Source organism: Glycine max, chromosome 5, assembly GCF_000004515.6.
Source record: "Glycine max cultivar Williams 82 chromosome 5, Glycine_max_v4.0, whole genome shotgun sequence".
Lineage (NCBI taxonomy): Eukaryota > Viridiplantae > Streptophyta > Magnoliopsida > Fabales > Fabaceae > Glycine > Glycine max.
The window spans coordinates 24073351-24095229 of NC_038241.2; the positions used below are offsets into that span (position 1 = coordinate 24073351).

A 21879-nucleotide genomic window follows, 5' to 3' on the forward strand; every position below is an offset into this window, starting at 1 on the left:
TCAGGGGGTGGCCCAGGAACCGTTAAAAGGAAACTACTGGCCCCTTAACTGGAAGTGCAAGTCTCGGTTAAGCATTTAAGGGCAGAGGACCTTAAATTCTTTTAAGGTGTGGATGTCGAGCACACTAAAAATGAGGACACGTAGCCCTCTAAAGGTGAGGGCGTGCAGCCCTCTCAAGGCGAGGAGGTGTAGTCCTCTGGAGGTGAGGGCGTGCAGCCCTCTGCTGGCGAGGACGTGTAGTCCTTTCAAGGTGAGGGCGTGTAGCCCTCTGACGGTGAGGGTAACTAGTACCCAAGGTGAGGACGTGTAGCCCTCTCAAGGCGAGGACATGTAGTCCTCTGGAGGTGAGGGCGTGCAACCCTCTGATGGTGAGGACGTGTAGTCCTTTCAAGGCGAGGACGTGTAGTCCTCTCAACGGTGAGGGTAACTAGTACCCAAGGTGAGGGCGTGTAGCCCTCTCAAGGCGAGGACATGTAGTCCTCTAGAGGTGAGGGCGTGCAGCCCTCTGATGGTGAGGACGTGTAGTCCTCTCAAGGTGAGGACGTGTAGTCCTCTCAACGGTGAGGGTAGCTAGTACCCAAGGTGAGGGCGTGTAGCCCTCTCAAGGCGAGGACATGTAGTCCTCTAGAGGTGAGGGCGTGCAGCCCTCTGATGGTGAGGACGTGTAGTCCTCTCAAGGCGAGGACGTGTAGTCCTCTCAACGGTGAGGGTAACTAGTACCCAAGATGAGGGCGTGTAGCCCTCTTAAGGCGAGGACGTGTAGTCCTCTGATGGTGAGGGCGTGCAGCCCTCTGATGGTGAGGACGCGTAGTCCTCTCAAGGCGAGGACGTGTAGTCCTCTCAACGGTGAGGGTAACTAGTACCCAAGGTCCACCCTTATGAGAAAGCAAGAGATCGACTCATCGAGAGGGCCGGTCATCCCAAATCCACAAGATTTGGACATTAGATGTAGGAAATCTATGCAGTTAACATGATTTTTAGGGATGCAGATGCATGCAACCTTTGTCGTGAAATTTGGTAAATGCGGACTTCATTTGAAACAATGCAATGTAATGGAAAGTTGTACAATGTTCATGACATTCTTTCCCTATTTTGTGATTTTGATTTTGATTTAATTTTTTTGGAAAACACAGATTGACTGTCCTTTTGAAAGAGGTGATAATTCATGCAACCTCATCCTATCTTTTTGCAAATCTCTCCGGGAACTCCCTCAGAGTGTGTGTTCTGTTTGATTTAGTCACTTGACCATTTTGGAGTGACGGCAATGGAGTCGTTTGATGTTTGATCAATCCATTGAAATCCTAGGGTTTGTCCCCCTTTTTTTTGTTAAAAACATCGATGGGTGAGAACTTTTGATCGGCCCCTATGTTCACTTGAGGCTCATGCACGGTGCCCCTCATTGCCCCAGTGTAAGGCTTTGAGGTACCAATCGTTGTCTTTCGTCATGACCTTGTAGGAGGGAACCTATTGGGTGAGAACTTCTAATCTGCCCCTAGGTTCGCTTGAGGTTTTTGCATGGTTCCTTTCGTTGCCCCAGTGTAGGGCTTAGAGGTACCAAGTGTTGTCTTGTTTTCACGACCTCGTAGTGAGGAAGAATGAAAGAAGCAGTTGATTCTTGCAAAAAGAATTTTCCAAGGATGAGAAATAGTTGAAGGATCTTTCAGTTGATGGATTAAGTCAAATGACTCCTATGTAGAAGCAAGATGTTTTGATGTCTTGATGATGCTAAAGGATCAAGTGCTTCTAAGTTTTATTCAAGACAAGAATCCAAGAAAGTCAAGATATATGATCAAGTTTGATCTCTTAGAATCTTTAGGAAGAAGTTTCCAAATTGAAAACAAACAAAAGGTTTGACCAAAGAATTCTATCATTTCAATTTGAGATTTGCTCTCTGGTAATCGATTACCAGCAGTTGAAAATGTTTTAATTCAAATTTTTAAAACCTGTAATCGATTACATAAGTCTTGTAATTGATTACCAGAGGGGATTTTCAGAAAATAATTTCCAAGAGACATATCTATTCAAATGTTTTATGAACGGCCATTCAAATGTTTTAAAGAGAGTTTTCATTGCCCAAACAGTTTTATCCTCTCGAAAGACCAAGAGTTTTTCTGAACTGAAATGTCTTATCCTCTCAAAAGATTCCTTGGTCAACCACTTGCATATTCAATAAGGAATTTTTGATTGATCTTCATTTTACAATCTACCTCTTTTAAGAGAGATTTCATCTTCTTCTTATTTCTGAAAAAGGATTTAAGAGACCGTGGGTCTCTTGTTGTAGAGGATTCCTGAACACAAGGAAAGGGTTATCCCTGTGTGCATTGTTAATCCGAAAAGAGAGAGTGATAGTTCAATTGGGGAATAGTCTTTGCATCTTAATTCAACCCCCCTTTTTCTTAAGGTAACTGAGGCCATTTGTCCAACATCCTATTCTTGATAACTCACTTCTCTCTAAAAAGACAAACTTTCCGGAATGAGGTCACATGAACGTCTTGAAAACACAGTCAATCAAATGCTCCTTTTTTTCTTTTTGAAACTTATTTGTTTTGGAATTTTTTTTGAACTTTACTCGTTGTTTTACGGCAACCCCACCAACGTGCAAGACGAGTAATCTCTGATTGAACGGTCTTGGAAGTCCAAACTCAGGAGCACAGGTCGCTTGAGCAAACTGACCAATGGCTTGCACTTGAAAATCCTGATGAGTCATTAGAGACATCTAACAACGGCTTTCAAAATTGCCCCATGTGTGGCATCTCTTGTCAATGTCAGGATTTACACGTGATTCTCCTCAAATTTCAGCCAGCCCGTATCAATTAGACTTCACACTTTATGCTTCGGGGTCATACAATGCTCAATGGAATGCCCAGGGGCTCCTCCATGATAAGCACACGTTGCGTTCGAGTCGTATCCTTAGAAAAATGGAGGTTGAGGAACCTTGGTTGGGGTTATGGCTACCATTGAATTATCGAGTGGATATGGGATCAAGTTTAGCATATGACAACGGAATTTGGGGTGAACCCTACAGGCTTTTTGCTGCAAAATTCCTTTTTGTTGGTGTTTTTTGGTTTGTGCTAAAGGTGGTCTTCGTCATTGGAAGTGCGGTAGACAGACTTTGTGGTTGATTTAGGGATGGCCTTTGTGGATAACTGGGCGGTGGGTAAGGAGGAGGTTTGTTATTGACTGAGTAATGACATTGTTGGGTTGGTGGGAAACTTGGCCGTATAGGAATGGCAGTCACAGCATGGGTTTCTCCTTCTTTCTCACCCTCTTCATTTGCCCCAGTTTTCTCATTCGTCCAAGCAGGATGATTAAATTTGCCTCTTTTCAGACCCACTTCGATCCTTTTGCTGGCGAAGACCAAATCTATAAAACTTGAAGGTGTGTAACCCACCATTTTTCATAGTAGAACACCGGTCACGTGTCTACTATCATTGTGATAATCTCTTTCTCTGTTATTGGGGGTGCTACTTGAGTTGCCAAGTCTCTCCATCTTTGGGTGTATTCTTTGAAAGATTTGTGCCCCCTTTTTGCACATGTTCTGTAGTTGCATCCTATTCGGAGCCACATCAGAATTGTACTGATACTCTCTAACGAAGGCAACCATTAGGTCCTTCCAAGTATGGACTCGGGAAGGTTCCAAGTTAGTGTACCAGGTAACAGCTACCCCAGTAAGACTTTCTTGGAAGAAATGTATTAGCAGTTCCTCATCTTTGTGTATGCCCTTATCTTCTGACAATACATCTTTGGATGGTTCTTGGGGCAAGTAGTCCCCTTGTACTTGTCAAAGTCCAGCACCTTGAACTTGGGAGGGGTGATGATATTGGGTACTAGGAACAACTCTTCTAGGTTAGGAAAGGCATAATCTTTACCTCCTTCAATGGCCCTGAGCCTTTCCTCTTTCCCATTTCTGCCATAGCATGAGGGTTTTTAACCACTGTGGAATGTGAGGGTTGTGGTTGTGGGTGACACTAAGGGCCCTCCAAAGTGTTTTGCAGGGGTATACCACCAATTGCTTGCCCTTCAGTGGCATATCCGAGGCAAGGCTCGAAGTCGGCTAGATTGTGGTGGGGAATTTCATGTGTCTCCCCCATGGTTTGAGAGATATGTGCCTGATCAGATTGAGGTTATTGGTTCTCAATGAGTATCGGAGTGGAGTTATTGAGATTTTCATTGAGAGTGTATGCCACATTGGGTGGTGTAAAGTTAGGAGGCAAGCCATATGATGGGAAGGCGTGCTCGTTTTGAATTTGCACATCATGGGGTCGTCCGTACTTCCTAAATCTTTGCCTACCATAATTGAGGTTGGATGATTCATTTGCTTGAGGCCAGATGGGAGCATCGGGTTCACCTTAGCGACAGCGCTAGTAGCGGCAACTATAACCGCATTGGCTTCCATTATCTTCTTCATGCTTATCATGGCCTCCATCATTGTGGCCATTTGCTCTTTCATGGCCTCCATGTCGGCCTTCATCTTCTCTTGCACCTCCTCTGCTTCACCCATTACTCTAGCTCTAGCACGAGTTCGGTAAGGGCGCCGTAAAGCGTGTCCTTTTCTTTTTGATAACAATGATTAAGTTGATTTTATTTTATTTTATTTTATTTTTCAAGGAAAGAATGCAATGAGCAATGCAACCAATGAAAAGCATGGATGTATGCGAATGATGTACAGTTGAAGTATTGCGAATTTTTACGCAGGATATGGGGTTGAATCAATTTAGATTTTCAACATGGTCCATGACATCTTTGTCAAGGTGAAACTGGAAGTAACAAGGACATCAATAATCCTAAATATGTTTGGCAGTAGACGAAGCAGTGATGTGACTCGATTCATCTTTTGCCCCAATTTTGCAAGACGGTTACTTCCATATTTCAACTTGACTTGATGAACCTTTTTGTAAAAGCATGAGCTTGGTTCAACCCTATAATCCAAGGAATGGCAATTCTGATCGCCAATACTTCAACAACATCTCATAGGGATGAATGACTCGGGCATACTTTAAGCTTATGCATGGAAAATGTAATTATGAAATTGAGATGCCCGAAGAAACACCATTTCCTAGTTAACCATGCATTAGGTACCATGTTCAATTATTTTGTTTTTTTGTTGTGTGTTTTTTTTTTTTTTTTAGAAATGGGTTTATGATCCCAACATGGTTGGCTCATGGTGCCTAACACATGCAACTAAGAATGTAGTGTGAAGTTTCACGCTTCCCCTTTTTTGTTTTCATTTTGTAGAGGAAAACGCAAGGATGAGCAAACATGAAAACAAATGGTATGCAATTTTGCAGATCAAAACGTTTGTTGAACGCATATGCATGACGATGCCATGACTCATGCAAAATGTGAGGCTGTAATATGATAACAGACAAATGCAGGAACGATATGTTCATTATGATGCCATGAAGAGATGTTTATGCGATGCATGATATGAATGCATTTACGGACACGAGAGCCCGAAAAATTATCTCTTCTTACTTGCACATTTGGGGGCGCAGTGCCCCATGTGTACAACTAAGAAGGTGATATGGACCTTCCGACTTCCCGTGACAAAGGACGAGAACAACATACAATGCATGCTAGAGATAAAATGCGGGAGTGACTTGATTCGCACTGATTTTTGGAGTAAAAACGTGGGATAAACTCATTTTATTCAAAAAGTTATAACTAGTCAAGATCTGAGCGACAATACAAACTTCCTAGCGGTTTCTAATCATATGGTCCATTAAGTCTATCATATGTTGACAATAGCTGAGAAGTCCGTGGATCTTCTTGGGGGCGGAGTAGGTGTCCGCCATTGCTTTGGCCTTGGCTAGCAATCGGGGAAGTTCTTGACTCCTGTTCAAAGTAAGAGCAAATCGGTCCGTCCACATTGTTGCCTCTTGGTGCCATGAATCAATTACCCTCTCCCTTGCTTTGCTTTCTGCTGATATCTTGGCGTACTCATCCTCTAGCCTTTGCTCGTGAGTCGCCGCTAGATTTAGCTTCTCTTTGCACTCATCGATGACGGCCCACATATTCCCTTCAGTCTCGCTTAACTGTTGGGACAAATTTCTTTTCGACCTAAGGTAAGCCTTTAGCTCGTCCTTCAAGATCATGCCTTTGACCCGTGATGATTCCTTTCACCTCTTCGGAGCTTGAGCTTACTATTGCTGCCCTATAAAGCCCCTCAAAACTTTGCTGGCACGTGTTCTTCCTTTCGGGCCTTCTTGGTTTCTCGTTCCAAGGCTTCAGCGGTGGCCATATTGACGTCCCCTTAGTTCATCATACTCTTTTCAGACTTTGATGACTATGGACTTGAACTTCTCTTCGACTACTCGGGCTCTTTCAAGCTCTGCCTTTAGGGCTTGTACCTCATCACTTTCTTCCGAAGCTTTAACCTCACCGTCCCTCACAGTCTTTAGATTTGGGAGCCAATCCAATCCTTGTGTTCGGACTCTCAGCCACTTATGATAGTCGCCGATGATCCCATTACTGCTTCCCCTAAGCTCTCTGTCCTTTCTTCATGCCGCATCCCATGCCTTGCGAACTCCTTGGAGTACCCTCGCGTTGTGGTCACTAAAACCCCGTGCGATGAAAGGCGTGATGCTTTCGTCTAATGGCGCTCCTCTCATGGGGTAGCCAAGCTGTCTTATGGCGAGAACGGGATTATAATTAATACAACCCCTTGTTCCCATCAAGGGAACATTTGGACATCCTTCGCATGAAGATAGAATCTTGATTCTTCCTTCCTTCTAGCGAGGGAACCAATTAACAGACGCCCCCCCCCCATGCTAGCCAAGAGTTGGTCCCAATTCGCCTTTCCTTTTTCGACGCACGAGCGGTAACCTTGTAGCGGATAGACGGGCCTACCTTCTTGGAGAAAAAGGTGTGAAACCAGCCCCACATAGAGAGCTGGAGTACAGCAAACAATCCTTGCATTGCTTTCTTCACATCTTCGGTCGAAGGTGTCATATAGGTCGGCTAGCATAGCGACAACCGGACTTTCCTTGTGGTTATGATAGGCGAGAAAAACGTCGATTGCTGCCAGGTCCACCAACCCATCCACATTTGGAAAGAGGACTCCCTCGAAAATCAACAGTGTGAGAATATCTATGAATGGGGTCCACTCGCCTTGATCTGCCAAGATTCTTGCTTTTACCTCCAAATATTTTCTTGTTATTCCGACCACCCCATTTTCGACTTGCCTTTGGCGGTCTAATTCCTGCGCCGAGATTTGGACTTTTTTAGAAATTCTGGCCAATGAGGGGTAGAACCCTGAGAAGAGGTATGGTTTCCTTCCCCCTAGAGGACATCCTAGGATCTCTTCAAATTCTTCTACCATTGGTGATAGCTGGAAGTCCCCAAAGATGAAGCACCTCAACGGCTGATCATAATACTGGGCGAGGGAGGCAATTGGTTCCATGGAGACTTCTACCCTAGCTAGGTCCCAAATGCTTACCATAGGCTTTGCGGAAGGCTTGCCGTTGAAGTTGACCCATTAATTGCCCCAACTTTCGTAAACTGGTGACCTCTAAGCTCTTGATTTTGACTTGATAAAACCTCTTTTTAAGCGAAGGCTTTTGACTTGATCCCATGTTTTACTAAAGTGAAATAAAATCTAGTGCGAATCAAAACTCCGACATCTATCATGGGTGGAATGGATGAATGCATGAAGGAATGCATATGACACGGATGCAATTTATGAATACGGGAGCTCGGGAAATTGTCTCCTTCTTAGATACAACGTCTTGGGGTAGCAAAGTGCCCAACGTATGTATTTTAGAAGGTGACACGGACCCTCCGTTGGTTTGCCCAAGAGAGGGGATTAAGACGGAACCCGCACATGATGCACATGCGAAAGGTACAATACGGGGATGTACATAGTATGATAATATTCACTGAACATAAGCAAATGGATATATGATACTTATGCATGGCAGTGTGAAAAATGGCACGCAGCGTGTTTGCTCCGTGCCCCTATTTAAGGGACCTATAAGGGAGAGAACTAACTAGGCTTTTAGCAATAATCCCCAAGGTAGTCATATCTCTCTTGATGGTTTCTAGAGGTATCATCCCCTTCGAAGAACATATTGCAGCAGTAGGGACTACTAGCAACAATAAGTTTTCAAAGAGAAAAGCTCTAGATGAGGGTTCACTGTAATCAAGCAAGTCGGAGACCTAGCATGATCACAGATTCACCTCCACTCCTTATGTTCCCATGAACCCGGGTATAGGGCCCTTTTTCACTCACAGTGTGTGCAAATAGTGTTAGTGTTTGTGTGCATCAAATGAATAAATATTTACCTCATGCATACATTCTAAAACACACTAAAAGCAACAAATAGTTTATATACACAAGAACATAAGACAAATAAAGGGAAACCAACAAAGGAGAAAGTCATGATAAAACATTGCACAAGATTAAATGGCCTAACTCTCTAAAAAATAGTCCCCAGTGGAGTCGCCAACTGTCGCAACCTACCCTTCGGCGGGAGGGCGACGCGTGACTCGCGGGATGCGTGTTCCACAAAAGGAATACGCGCGGAGTCGCCACCAACGTTTATTTGAGGAAAACGTCGGAAAAACCGGAAAAGACGCGATCTACGAACTTTTAAGTGAAAGGTTCGGGAGTTGTATTTACGCACGGGGAAGGTATCAGCACCCCACACGTCCGTTCCAAGGGACGACAGCCTTTAATCGAATGTGCAAACATGACTTTGATTTTTACGTTCCCTTTTATGTCCTTATATCCTTTATACCCTTTTTATATTTTTCCTTTTTTGTGGTTGACAAGGGTGTTTCCCTTTGCTCCTACGTATTCCTCAATTTGCGATGAGGAAATCAGACCTACGTAGTTCTTGCGGAACAAAGTGTTTGGTTAAGTTGTTTTTGTCTTTTTTGCAAAATATGTTTTTATTGAACAAAAGGTCATTTAAGGTGTTGAACCATTAAACGGTCTTTTGATTTTGAAAGGGGAGAAACGTTAAGGCGTTGGACCATTAACGATCTCTTGTTTTTGAAAAGAGAGAAACGTTAAGGCATTGGACCATTAACGATCTCTTGTTTTTGAAAGGAGAGAAACGTTAAGGCATTGGACCATTAACGATCTCTTGGGGTGGTCGACAAAAGCGGGGCTTTTGCTCCTACGTATCCTCCATGAGGAACTCAGACCTACGTAGTTCTTTCTTATCAAGTGATCCTTTTTTACTTAAGAGGTGATCATTTTAAGGCGTTGGACCTTGAAAATGATCCATTTTACTTAATGAGAATTTGAAATGACAAACTTCAAAAACCTATTTTTGTGGACGAGCTTGACTAGGCGAGTTGATTTTAGCCTTAGTTTCACTTTAGTTATTAGTCAATTCGATTAAGAATGAGAAATCCCAAAGAGAAAACGTCCGATTGATTTTTCGCTTTTATTTTACTAAAAGGTATTTTTTGATTATTATATTATTTTTTACCTCTTTTTTTGATTTCCAACGTGGTTACGGCACGACCAAATGGTCGGAATTCATTTTAACCGAAGTTAACGGATAATACAATTCAAACGTTCGGTGGAAATTTATTTTATTTTTAAGTTAAGCGAGAAATGACTTAAGTAAAATGGCTTAAGCACGTCAAGAGGGGGTATAAAAAGTAAACAAAACGAGAATAAAAATGCACGAAACACAATGTGGACCACTACGGGTACATAGAATGAATTGAAAAGCTTGGTTCGAGGTACTTACCCGTTGAAGATCGAAGAACGATGAAGAACGAATGAAGAACGTCGAAGAACAGTCGAAACCTTCGCGAAATTCTTCACGGAAAACGTTACGGAAACGATTCGGAAGCGCCTCGGCTTAGATTTTCTTCACGGAAACAATTTTTCCAAGCAAATTCGAAAGAGAGAGAAGTGCCAAAAGGGCTGAACCCTTTTCTTCTTCACTTCCTCCCCTATTTATAGCAAAATAGGGGAGGTGGTTGCCGCCCAGCTCGCCCAGGCGAGCTCAGCTCGCCCAGGCGAGCCAGGTTGCTTCCTCCAGAAGCAACAGCCTTCTGGAGGAATATTCTGGAGGGCCCAAGTGGGCCTGGGTTCTATTTGCACCCCCATTTTTACTAAGTACACCCCCCCCTCTGCTTTTTTTGGTGATTTTTTTTCGTAAAGTTACGGAAACTTACGAATTTCGTAACGATACTTGTTTTCTTTCCGTAATGTTACGAAACCTTGCGGATTACATAATCATCCCCTTTTTGACTTACGGAATGTTACGGAACCTCACTTAATTATGCAACGATGCTTCCATTTGATTTCCGGTGCGTCACGGAAACTTACGGATTGTGCATCAATATATTTTTTTTGGTTTTTTTCGGCATGTCCTGGAATTTCACAAATTGCCTAATGATGGATGCCAAGCACCTCACAAGGACCAAAGAAAGGTCGCATGTCATCAAGCAAAGGTCCCCGGACGAAATTAGGGTATGACACATATTATATGCTTTTTTATCTTTATATTTCCATGTAAAGGGATGAGAATCTTATATTCCCATAGGAATATTTAAAATAATTTTTTATTTTCCTCTATTCAACCTCATTTATTTATTTTTTTCTAATTAAAATAAATTTAGAAATATTCCTAAGAATTAAAATTATTTACCAAACATCTTTGATGGAAATAGCATGCCCATAATCACATTCCCAGGAATGCTATTCCTAGGATTATAATCACTTTGAATTAGATCAAATTCAATTTTAAAATCAATCTAATTAGATGATACAATAGGAAAACCTACCAGTTTTGGTAAAAGTTAAAAGAATCTTATATATAAAAACAATATATCATAACATATATAATTTAATTATTAAATCTAAAAAATCATATTTTATGAAAAATTATTGAATGATATCATGATGTATGCTTATATATAATGATTTATTTAAATATTGTTGACTATGCATTTTTGGGTCACATTAATATTGGTGTAAAGTATTCACCAACTTTATTAATTATTAATCTCTGTCAAGAATATAGATGAAAATAAGTCAAATTGTTCAACATGCATCTATGGCCTAGCCTACATCAGATCCAAGTTTTTTTTATTAAGAAAATAAATCAAACAAAGACTTTTAGTAAAACATGTTTACTTAAATAGGTTTGGCCTAGGTCATTCAAAAAGTCTTTTAGACCTAATAGGTTGATTTATTTAAAAAATCATAAAGAAATATTTATTGTTAACATTATCATTATATTGAATTTATTGTAATACATTTATTTGTTTTTAGTAAGATTTCTCTTTCCAATCACATTTTTAATGTACACAATGCTCAAAACCTAAATATTACCTAAGAAAATCAAACTGAATTCTGTTTAGACCTATAACTTGTTGTTTTTCAAGGATTCTATAGTGATAGATATGTACGTCAATTTTTCAAAAATTGACAAAGATATTTATTTTTAACTAAGATAACAAAATAAATGTTTGTTTTTATAATTAAAATTTAAAGTAAATAAGTATTTTTAAATATATTATTTATATTCTAGGTTTATAGAACAACTTAAATTGTAATAAAAAAAGATATTTTAATTATTATTCTTTTTAAAAAAATATTGATATTTAATTTAAAAATAAAGATACAATATGAAAAAAAAAACATAAATGATTAAGAAGAGCAAGTAAACATATGAAGATGAAAAGATGATAATATGAGGTAATTGATGGTGTAGTTATATGAGTTGTTTATGAAAGAAACAACAAAGAGAATAATAAAAGTATCTAATATAAAAACAACCACTACTACAATTTTTAGATTTAACATCACACGGTTAACATCGGTTATTCACAAAACCGATGTTAACAATAGCGCGGTGGCATTTTTGTTAATAAGTAGACTTAGTTAACGTCGGTTTTTCCAAAACCGATGTTAACTACTCGATATTAACATCGGTTATTTAAATAACCGATGTTACTATGGAGTAGTTAACATCGGTTTTGGAAAAACCGATGTTAGTATCTCATTGTTAACATCGGTTTGGGAAAAACCGATGTTATCGAGTTGATGTTAACATCGGTTTTAAGAAAACTGATGTTACCTAGTTGATGTTAACATCGATTATTTTTAAAAAACCGATGTTGTTATCATTATATATTAAAAATATGAAATTGTACAACCCGCGTGCTTGAACCCTATCGTTCTCATTCTTTCTCCTTCTACCTGAGTTCGTCTTTGTCGCAAACTGGGCTGCGCTTCCGTGACTGCAACCACATTGTGGAGTTCGTCTCTGCCACTTATCGATTGAGGTACGTCCTTTTGTTTTAACATTAGGCGTTCCTCGTTTTAACATTTGCTCACTTTCGCAGCTCGAAGAAAACTAGGAAAGGAAAGAGTCCCAGAAGGGGTGGGAATCGATTTTGGAAGTCCATTGTGGTTCGCCTTAAAACTCCCAGGGCGTTCTTCTTCTTTCTTCTTCTGCCTGAGTTCATCTTTGTCGCAAACTAGGCTGCGCTTCCGTGACTGCAACCATATTGTGGAGTTCGTCTTTGTGGATTTCGTGTCTGCCACTTATCGATTGAGATACGTCCTTTCATTTTAACATTAGGCGTTCCTTGTTTTAACATTTGCTCACTTTCGCAGGTCGAAGAAAACTAGGAAAGGAAAGAGTCCCGGAAAGGGTGGGAATCGATTTTGGAAGTCCATTGTGGTTGGCTTTAAGACTCCCAGGGAAGCCATCGAAGGTATGTCTTTGTTGTCATGTTTCGAAACCAATTGCTTAACTTTGTATATATCATGTCTACTTTGCTGCTCAGGTGATTTCTTCGTCTTCTTTAGTCGCTGTCAAGGTTCGTTGTTGCTTGTGTTCTGTGTGCTGCTAAGTGATCAGTGCTGATTAGGAATATCTCCGCCACTGACGACAATTGACAATCGGTGAGTATATGCATCTCTATTTGTGCTTCTTACCAAGATGAGAATATGCTTGTTGCTAATAATTAAAATATGTTGTGTTGTAGTTCCTTTGGGTATTTGTATTTTGCAGTAATGGATTTGAGTCATTTGATGTTGCGGGATGTATTCTTAAAGTCCAATAAGCTGGTTTAAAATAAAGTCCAATATTGGCCTAGAACCTAAGCCAAGTTATGTCTAAATATGAAAAAATATAATGCTTGAAATGGAATATGGGTGTGAGATTCTAAAGTATATTGATTGCTTGCTCTTGTACTATTTGCAATGTTGGGATATAGTCCTGGATTTGTTATGGGAAATTCTTTGATAAACCTAAAACTCTATATGTCATCTTAAAGTACCATGACGCTATAGCTTTTAGAATTGTTTGTTAATTATGACGAATAATATTCTATAGTGTGTTATGTGTGATCAAACCTATGTACAATTGCTATTATTATGTGCTTTGCTTTGAAATTTTAAATGTTGTAGTGCTTACCCTATTATTAAGCTTGTAAAGACACCCTATGCTTAGTTCTACTTATATGGTTTTGGGAAAGGAATAAGAGTTAGAAAGAGATAATGAAATCTTCAAAATGCATTAAGTAAATATATGATTAGCTAGCTTTGCATGAATTTCAAGAATGACTGACTCTTATGAGTTACAGAATTAGCCGACTTATGAGTTTCAGGAACGGAAGACTCTTAATGAGTTGTAGGATTAGCTAGCTCCTTTGAAAGCTACTAGAATGACTGAATCTTTGTGAGTTACCGGAACAACTCACCCATTTGAGAACTACAATAATGCTTAATCCTTCATGAGTTATAGGAATTAATTGGGTCACCTTTAGGGGTTATAAGATAACCTTTCAAATGAAAACACATACATGAAATACCATAGTATGAAGCTTATAACCATTCTTTGTTTATCATTCTTAGTGCCAATACTATGTGGTTGTAAATATGGTTGATGACTAGGATGAGGAATAATGCTTAAGAATCCTATTGTGTAATATCATTGTCCCTAAACCTCTAAAGATATGTCTCTTCTATGGGCCACTTGTCTTTATATCCTTAATTTTTTAAGATTATACTGTATTGGCCTAATCATGTTTCAAGTATAAAATATGTGTATGTGTTGCAATTACTAGGTTAGACATGTGGTCTTTGATAAATTTTTGTGAATGTTATCATAGCAAGCTATTGATAATGAATCAAAATTGTACAATTCATAGGTGGTTTGAATCCTTAATCCTTTTTTTTTTTGCACAGCAAAAATCAGATAGTATTATATATAATTCAATACTAGGTGTACTGAAGAAAAGATCAAATAGTTACAAAGGCAGAGAATTGCCAAACCCAACTATAAGAGACAAAAGCACATTAGCTGAAACCAAAAGGACAAAAAAACCCCCCTAAGACAGTTCCTCCTTCAAGCTAGTAGACCATTGGTTGAAATGAATATGGAAATCTTTGTCTATACATTTTAACCATGACCAAGTAAGGAATAAAGCTTCATCCATGACTTTTTCAGGGTTGAAAATCTGGTTATTGAAAACCAAGAAATTTCTATGCTTCCAAATAGTCATGGATAGAGCTATCCATAACACCTCCCATCTCTTGTCTATATAGCTTTTCCTATTCCAATGAGAGAATTGCATGAAATAATTTTTAGGCTCAATGGGGAAAGGGCTCACTCTATTGACCCATCTCAAAGCCTCCTACCATAGACTCCTAGTTCTTGTGCAGGAGAACATGACATGGCCGACACTTTCCTCTTCAAAATCACATAAAGAGCATCTATAAGAAGGCAGCTCCACCTGTCTCCTTCTCAGATTAGCCTTAGTAGGCAATATGTTTTTGAAAATTCTCCAAGAGAAAGAAATTGCTCTTGGAGGAATTTTCAGATTCCAAATAATCTTGGAAGCACTGTCTTCATTATCAGAACTGCCATATTAATTTCGTGATCAAAGAAGTTTCTCCTCTAATGCATCTTCCAATCCCATCTATTGTCAACGAAGTGGCCCATTAAGCTGATAGTAGAATCCTGTTGATAACTCACTTGATACAGAGCAGGATATTTGTCTTGGAGGGTTAAGTCATCCTCCCTCCACTTATCCTTCCAAAACTTGATTTTGGCCCCATTACCCACCTTCCATCTCAAGTTACTGATCATACTATTATTATGCTGCTGCTGGAAAACAGATTTTAAATCCTTCCACCAAGAAGAGGAGTCTGCATTGTTTCTGCCATAGAATAAAGCATTCCATCCACCATATTTGGACATTAAGGTTCTTGCCCAAAGCTGGTTCTAATTATTTGCCAACTCCCAACCCCATTTTCCAAGCAAGGCCTCATTAAACTTGTTCAAATCTTTAATCCCTAACCCCTCTTTGTTCTTAGGAAGACAGACTGTATCCCAATTGACCCAAGGGATCTTCGTTGCCTCATTGCCACCTCCCCAAAGAAAGTTTCTCTAAATAGAGACTATCTTATGAACCACTTTTTTAGGGATTCTAAAAAAAGACAGCAAGTAAATGGGTAAAGCTGTTAAAACAGAGTTAATGAGGGTTATTCTGCCACCCATAGAGAGATATCTTTGCTTCCATTTTGCAAGCTTGGCCTCAAACTTGTTGATGATAGGCTGCCAAACACTCCAGCTTTTAGGGCTCGACCCCACTGGAATTCCAAGGTAAGAAAAAGGAATATCCAACTGGCTACAATTAAGGAAATGAGCTGCATCCCTACACCAACCCTCCGATTTTCCCAAACAACCAAACTGACTTTTAGCATAATTGATCTTGAGGCCAGAAACCATCTCAAAGCATCTCAGAATAGATTTTAGGACTCTAACATTATCCATATTTGTAGCCCCAAAAAACAGAGTGTCATCTGCATATTGCAAAATATTAACATCCTCCTTATGACTTCCCACTTGATAGATGCTGAACATATTCTTAGAAATAGTTGTCCTCATCAAACCTGTGTGGCCTTCAGCTACTAAATTGAAAAGGAAAGGAGCAAGGGGATCTCCCTACCTTAAGCCTTTCTCAGGGACAAACTCCCTAGTAGGACTGCCATTGATTAAAATGGATATTGATGCACTAGACATACATCCATATATCCATTTTCTCCACCTTTCGCAAAAGCCCATCCTCAACATCATATAATTAAGAAAACCCCAAGAGACCAAATCATAAGCTTTTTCAAAATCCACCTTGAAAACCATACAAGGTTTGTTTTTTGATTTAGCTTCAGCTATTACCTCATTAGAAATCATCACACCATGAAGAATGTGTCTTCCCTTCATAAAAGTTGTTTGCCTTTCATCAATGAGGTGAGGTAAAACAAGGACCAACCTATTAGCCAGAAGCTTGGACACAACTTTATAGACACACCCTATAAGAGAGATAGGTCTATAGTCATTAAGAGATTGAGGGTCATTGAGCTTGGGGATAAGGGCTATGAAAGATGCATTGCTTCTTTTTGGGAAAGTGCCATTGATATAGAACTCATCCAAGAACCCAATAAAATTAGGTTTCAAAATCTTCCAAAATTGCTTAATAAAGTTGAAATTGAAGCCATCCGGACCAGGACTTTTGTCTCCACCACAGCCCCACACAGCTGATGTGATTTCCGATTCAGAGAATCTAGCAACAAGGCTTTCTTTCTCTCCTTGGCCAAGGGAAGGAAACTGAACACCATCCAGGGTTGGTCTATTAAAATTCTGCTCAGAGAATCTGTCTTTGAAATGGTTTAAAGTTGCACTTTTAACACGGCTAGGATCATGGACCCACACACCATCTATGATCAGACCCTGAATAGCATTATGCCTCCTTCTATAGTTAATCAGTTTATGGAAATAAGCAGAATTTCTATCCCCTTCCTTTAACCACTTCACTTTGGCCTTTTGCCTCAACATGGATTCATAGGCATTAGCTGCATACCAAAGTTGTTCCTGAAGGGATTTCTTGAGCTCCACTTCAGCTTGAGACAAGGTTCTATCATTAATACTTGCCTCCAAAGCATTCAGCTCCCTCTTTAAATTCTGAATTTTTTTAGCATTAATTACACCATTGGAAAGGCTCCACTGCCTTATGCAAACTTTAATGAACTTTAACTTTTGCTTGAGGGCATAACCTCCCCAACCATGAGGGTGATAATTGCCCCATTTGAGAGCCACCAGATTCTGGAATCCTTTATCCTTCAGCCACCAATCCATGATCTTGAAAGGCTTAGGTCCCCAATCAATGATTTTAGACCTCAAAAGGATAGGGCAGTGGTCAGAGAAATACCTTTCCAACACAAACTGGGTGGTATCTGGCCATTGAGACAGCCAGTTATCAGATAAGAAAAACTTATCCAGCTTGCTCATGACACTACCATTAGGTCTGCACCAAGTGAATTTTCTCCCAATAGACCTAACCTCCTCTACAGCCATATCTGAAATCCAGGAATTAAACTCAAAAATGCTAGTGGAGTTACCCACTGTGTGAGATAAGCTCAGTCTCTCATGATGGTGCCTTATCGAGTTGAAATCACCTAAGATACACCACAAGCCATCTTGATAGGAAGATTTCAGCTACAGAAGCTCTTCCCACTGATCTCTCTTCCCTTGTAAATCGCAGGGAGCATAGACATTAATAACGAAGACCTTCTTGTTCTCTTTAGTCCACAAACCTTCCAACATTATGAAACCCATCCCCACTACCCTCCTTTCCACCGAAAAAGAAACATTGTTCCAAATACACAACAGACCCCCAGCTGCATTAGATGAGGGAACACACTCCTAAGTTACACTGCTATCACCCCATAAATACTGACAAAGTTTGCAATGTAATTCACCGATAGGAATATCCCCCTCTGCTATCACCCCATAAACACACTCCCTCTTTCTAGCTTGAATCCTTAATCCTTATTATCATATTAAAGTTTGCAATGTAATTCAAAATCTATATTGTGAAAATTTTGTTCCTTGAGCCATGAAAATGCATGAAGGAGTCTTTGTGAGAATGAATGTTCCTCGATAGTCTCTAATGCATAAGCCTATCCCAAAGAGTTGCAATCAAAATGTTGTTGGTTAGCAGACTCATGAGCTTGGGCTGCTGCCCAAAGATCTTCCTACAGCTGCTTTCTTTTTTTTTTTTTTTGAAGGCAGAAAATATATATTATTAGATAAACATAACAGTACCAGGGGTACCATAGAAAGAAAGTACAATGCACCAAAGGTCCTGCCCTCCAAAATAAAAAACCCAAGCTAACCCATCAAGAACAGGGAAACCCCACCCAAACTAACCAAAGGAATCCGAGATATTGGAAGACCAGTGGTTAAAACTGTTGTTGAAGTCTTTCTCTCTAGCCTTTAACCAGGACCAAGCTAGAAAGAGAGCATCATCCATGACTTTAGAGGAATCAAAAGCTTTTCCTTGGAAAATCAGAAGATTCCTATGCTGCCATATAGAGTTAGTTAGGGCAATCCACCACCCACACCATCTGCTATGATTCACTGCTGCACCAAAACCTTCATAGAATTGAGTAAAGTGGCTAGCTGGAGAAACTGGAAGAGGACCTACTACCTGAATCCATCTCATGGATTCCCACCACAAGCCTATTGTCATTTTACAATTAAAGAAGAGATGACTCGCCTCCTCCTGCACACACCTACACAGAGGACAATGAACTTCCTGGATAACCACATTTCTGCTTTGAAGATTATCCCTAGTGGGGAGTCTGTTTTTAATAAGCCTCCAACAAAAAACCACTGCCCTAGGGGGGATTTTCAGCTTCCAAATAATCTTGAAAGTCTTCCCATCTGAACCTGTTGTGCTGGGGTTCATCAATAAACTATAAGTTGACTTGGTAGTGTACACACCACTAGGTTCAGCCATCCACATCATGGTGTCCTTAGCATGTCTCTGAATAGGGATAGAGGTGATTTCCTCCATAAACTCCACAGCTAAATCACTTTCATGATCAAATAAGTTCCTCCTCCACTTCATATCCCACCTCCAATTATCATGAGTAAAATCGCCCATCTTTGAAATGAGAGATTTTTGCTGTCTACTAATCAGGAAAAGTTGATTATATTTCTACTCAAGAGTGCAATCTTCCCCTAGCCACTTATCTGTCCAGAAATTGATTTTATCCCCACACCCAACCTTCCAAGTCAAATGATGTTGAAAAATACTGTGGAAGAGCATTCAGGACATAATTTATTAGGGTGATCTTCCCACCCATGGATATATTTTTCTGGCCCCATTTGGATAATTTAGATTCAAATTTATTAATCAGAGGCTCCCACACCAGCTGGCTTGAAGGATTAGCCCCAATAGGAATACCTAGGTAGTAAAAAGGGGATTCCATTTGCCTACAATTCAGGATTTGGGTTGCTTCAAGGGCCCAATTGACTTCACCTCCTAAAATCCCAAATTGACTTTTAGCAAAATTAATCTTCAGGCCAGATGCCAATTCAAAACCTCTAAGCAAAGCCTTCAAAACATAGACATTCTCCCAGGCAGCCTCACCCAAAAAAACAGTATCATCAGTATACTGCAATATATTGGTAGCTTCTTTTTTCTTTCCAACTAGGTAGCTTCTATAAAGATTTTTCTGAACTGCTTCCCTCATCATTCCAGTGATTCCTTCACCTACTATGTTAAAAAGCGAAGGGGCTAAAGGATCCCCTTGTCTCAATCCTCTGGTAGGGACAAACTCCTAAGAAGGACTTCCATTAATTAAGACTAATATGGTTTATGATTGGAGGCAAGCTGAGATCCATTTTCTCCATTTGAGGCAAAACCCAACCTAAACAGCATATAATCCAAGAAAGACCAAGACACTGAGTCATAGGCCTTTTCAAAGTCCACCTTGAAAATCATTACTGGCTTCTTGCTCCTTTTTCCTTCCTCAACTACCTCATTGAGGATCAAGATACCATGAAGGATATGCCTACCTTTAATGAAAGCTGGTTGTCTTTCATCAATTAGACCAGCCACCACGGACCTCAATCTGTTAGACAACAGCTTGGCTACCACTTTATACATGCAGCCTATCAAAGATATAGGTCTATAGTCATTAAGGGACTGAGGATGGTTTATTTTGGGAATTAAAGCCAGAAAGGAAGCATTGCTGCCTCTAGGGAAGCTGCCATGAGCATAGAACTCATCCACAAATCTTCTAAACTCAGGTTTCAACACTTCCCAAAATTCCTTGATAAAATTGAAGTTAAAACCATCAGGCCCAGGACATTTATCCCCTCCACAGCTCCACACAGCTTCTTTGATCTCTTGGACAGAGAAAGGGGCAGTCAACTCCTCCCTTTGCCTTTGATTAATAGAATTGAACTGAACCCCATCCAAAGTATGTCTAGAATAATTCTGCTCAGTGAATCTGTTAAGGAAGAAATTAACAGCTGCATTCTTCACTATATTAGGTTGCTGGACCCATACCCCATCCATGAGAATACCTTGAATAGCATTGTAGTTTCTTTTGAAGTTTATGACTTTGTGAAAATAAGCAGTGTTGCAGTCCCCTTCCTTCAGCCAGGTGGCCCTAGATTTCTGCCTCAATAGAGATTCAAAGGCATTTGAAGCATCCCATAACTCTTGCTGAAGGGATTTCTTAGCCTTAACCTCTTGTTCAGACAGAATTGTATGGGAGGCTAAATTCTCCACTTCATTTAACTTCTGCTAAAAGCTGTGAATCTTCTTAGCATTAATATTCCCATCAAAGCAGGATTTTCTAATAGTATAGCATAACATACTCAACCAAACAATTGTATTATGTTTATTTTCTCTGCATTGGTTTAACTGCATAGGGACCAATCCTGACTTGTCTATTGTATTTTCTAGTACCTCTGGTACTTAATTAATATATATTAGTATTTTGGCTGATAAAAAAAAACAACAGTGCATGTGAACCACAGTGAAGAGTTTGTCTTTCATTTAGTTTTAGTCGTGGAGAATGTCAACCAAATGAAAACTGTTTGGTACAAAGTTGAGTTGCTATAATTCTGCTATCTACAAAAAGAGTCTATATAATTGATAACTAGCTAGGAGTTACAGTTGTTTTAATGACTTATGGTGTGTGTGAACATTTGTACCTTTTGAGTTCACTTAAGTTGATATAAAGCTATAAAATTCTTGCTATTATTATTAGGATAAGATTTATTGTGCTTCTGTTGACTTTGAAATTAAACTAGTCGTGACATAAGCTCGATTGTTACCAGCAGTTATTGATATACTTTTGAATTGGTCTTGAAAAGGATAGCACCGCTGGTGTTACTTACGTGATAGGTTTTAAAGAAGCTGCATGGAGAATCTCAATTTTAAATTTGCTAAACCCTAAATTATGCTGCCATACTATTTTCAGATTCCATTAGGAGCGATTTTAGCCATTGTTGATCCTGTGGTGATAGGCATTGTTGAGAAGCCAGAGGTCATTGCTGTTTCGAAATTAATTAAAAGTGGTCTTGCGATCATTGCTGGAAAGTGAATTGTGTTGAAGCCTCAAAATCAGGTATTTATATGTTTTATTCGAAAACTACTCTCAAATTGTTTGTGTATGTATTACTGGTATACTTGTAGAATTGTTTGATTTATACGCACCAGTTGTTGCTAAGTACAACATAAATTGCAATGCCATGAAAGTAGTATTTATTGAATAATTTGGAAAGTAAATAACAAATAATGAATTTGCAAGCCCAATACCATTGTTTGGTAGATAAATTGTTGTATTTGTTTGACTAACTTATCTAACATCTAATGACTATCTGTCAATAGTCCTCCCCTAAAGCTATCTTTGAAATCCAACTTGTGCTGTTGACACACACACCTACATACACACACACAACCACACACACACACACACACACACCCCCACAGACCCAAACACACACAGCCACACACACACACACACATACACACAAACAACCACACACACACACAGCGACACACACACACACCCCCACAGACCCAAACACA

The 21879-nt window shown here is 39.7% G+C and overlaps 1 protein-coding gene across 1 annotated transcript; it reads right to left on the minus strand.

Moving 5' to 3' along the window:
* Positions 1-19039: 19039 nt before the first annotated feature.
* LOC102666867 (uncharacterized) lies at positions 19040-19525 on the minus strand. The gene has a single exon (XM_006580702.1). It carries the CDS (start codon positions 19523-19525, stop codon positions 19040-19042), a length of 486 nt encoding a protein of 161 aa, XP_006580765.1.
* Between the last annotated feature and the right edge of the window lie 2354 nt (positions 19526-21879).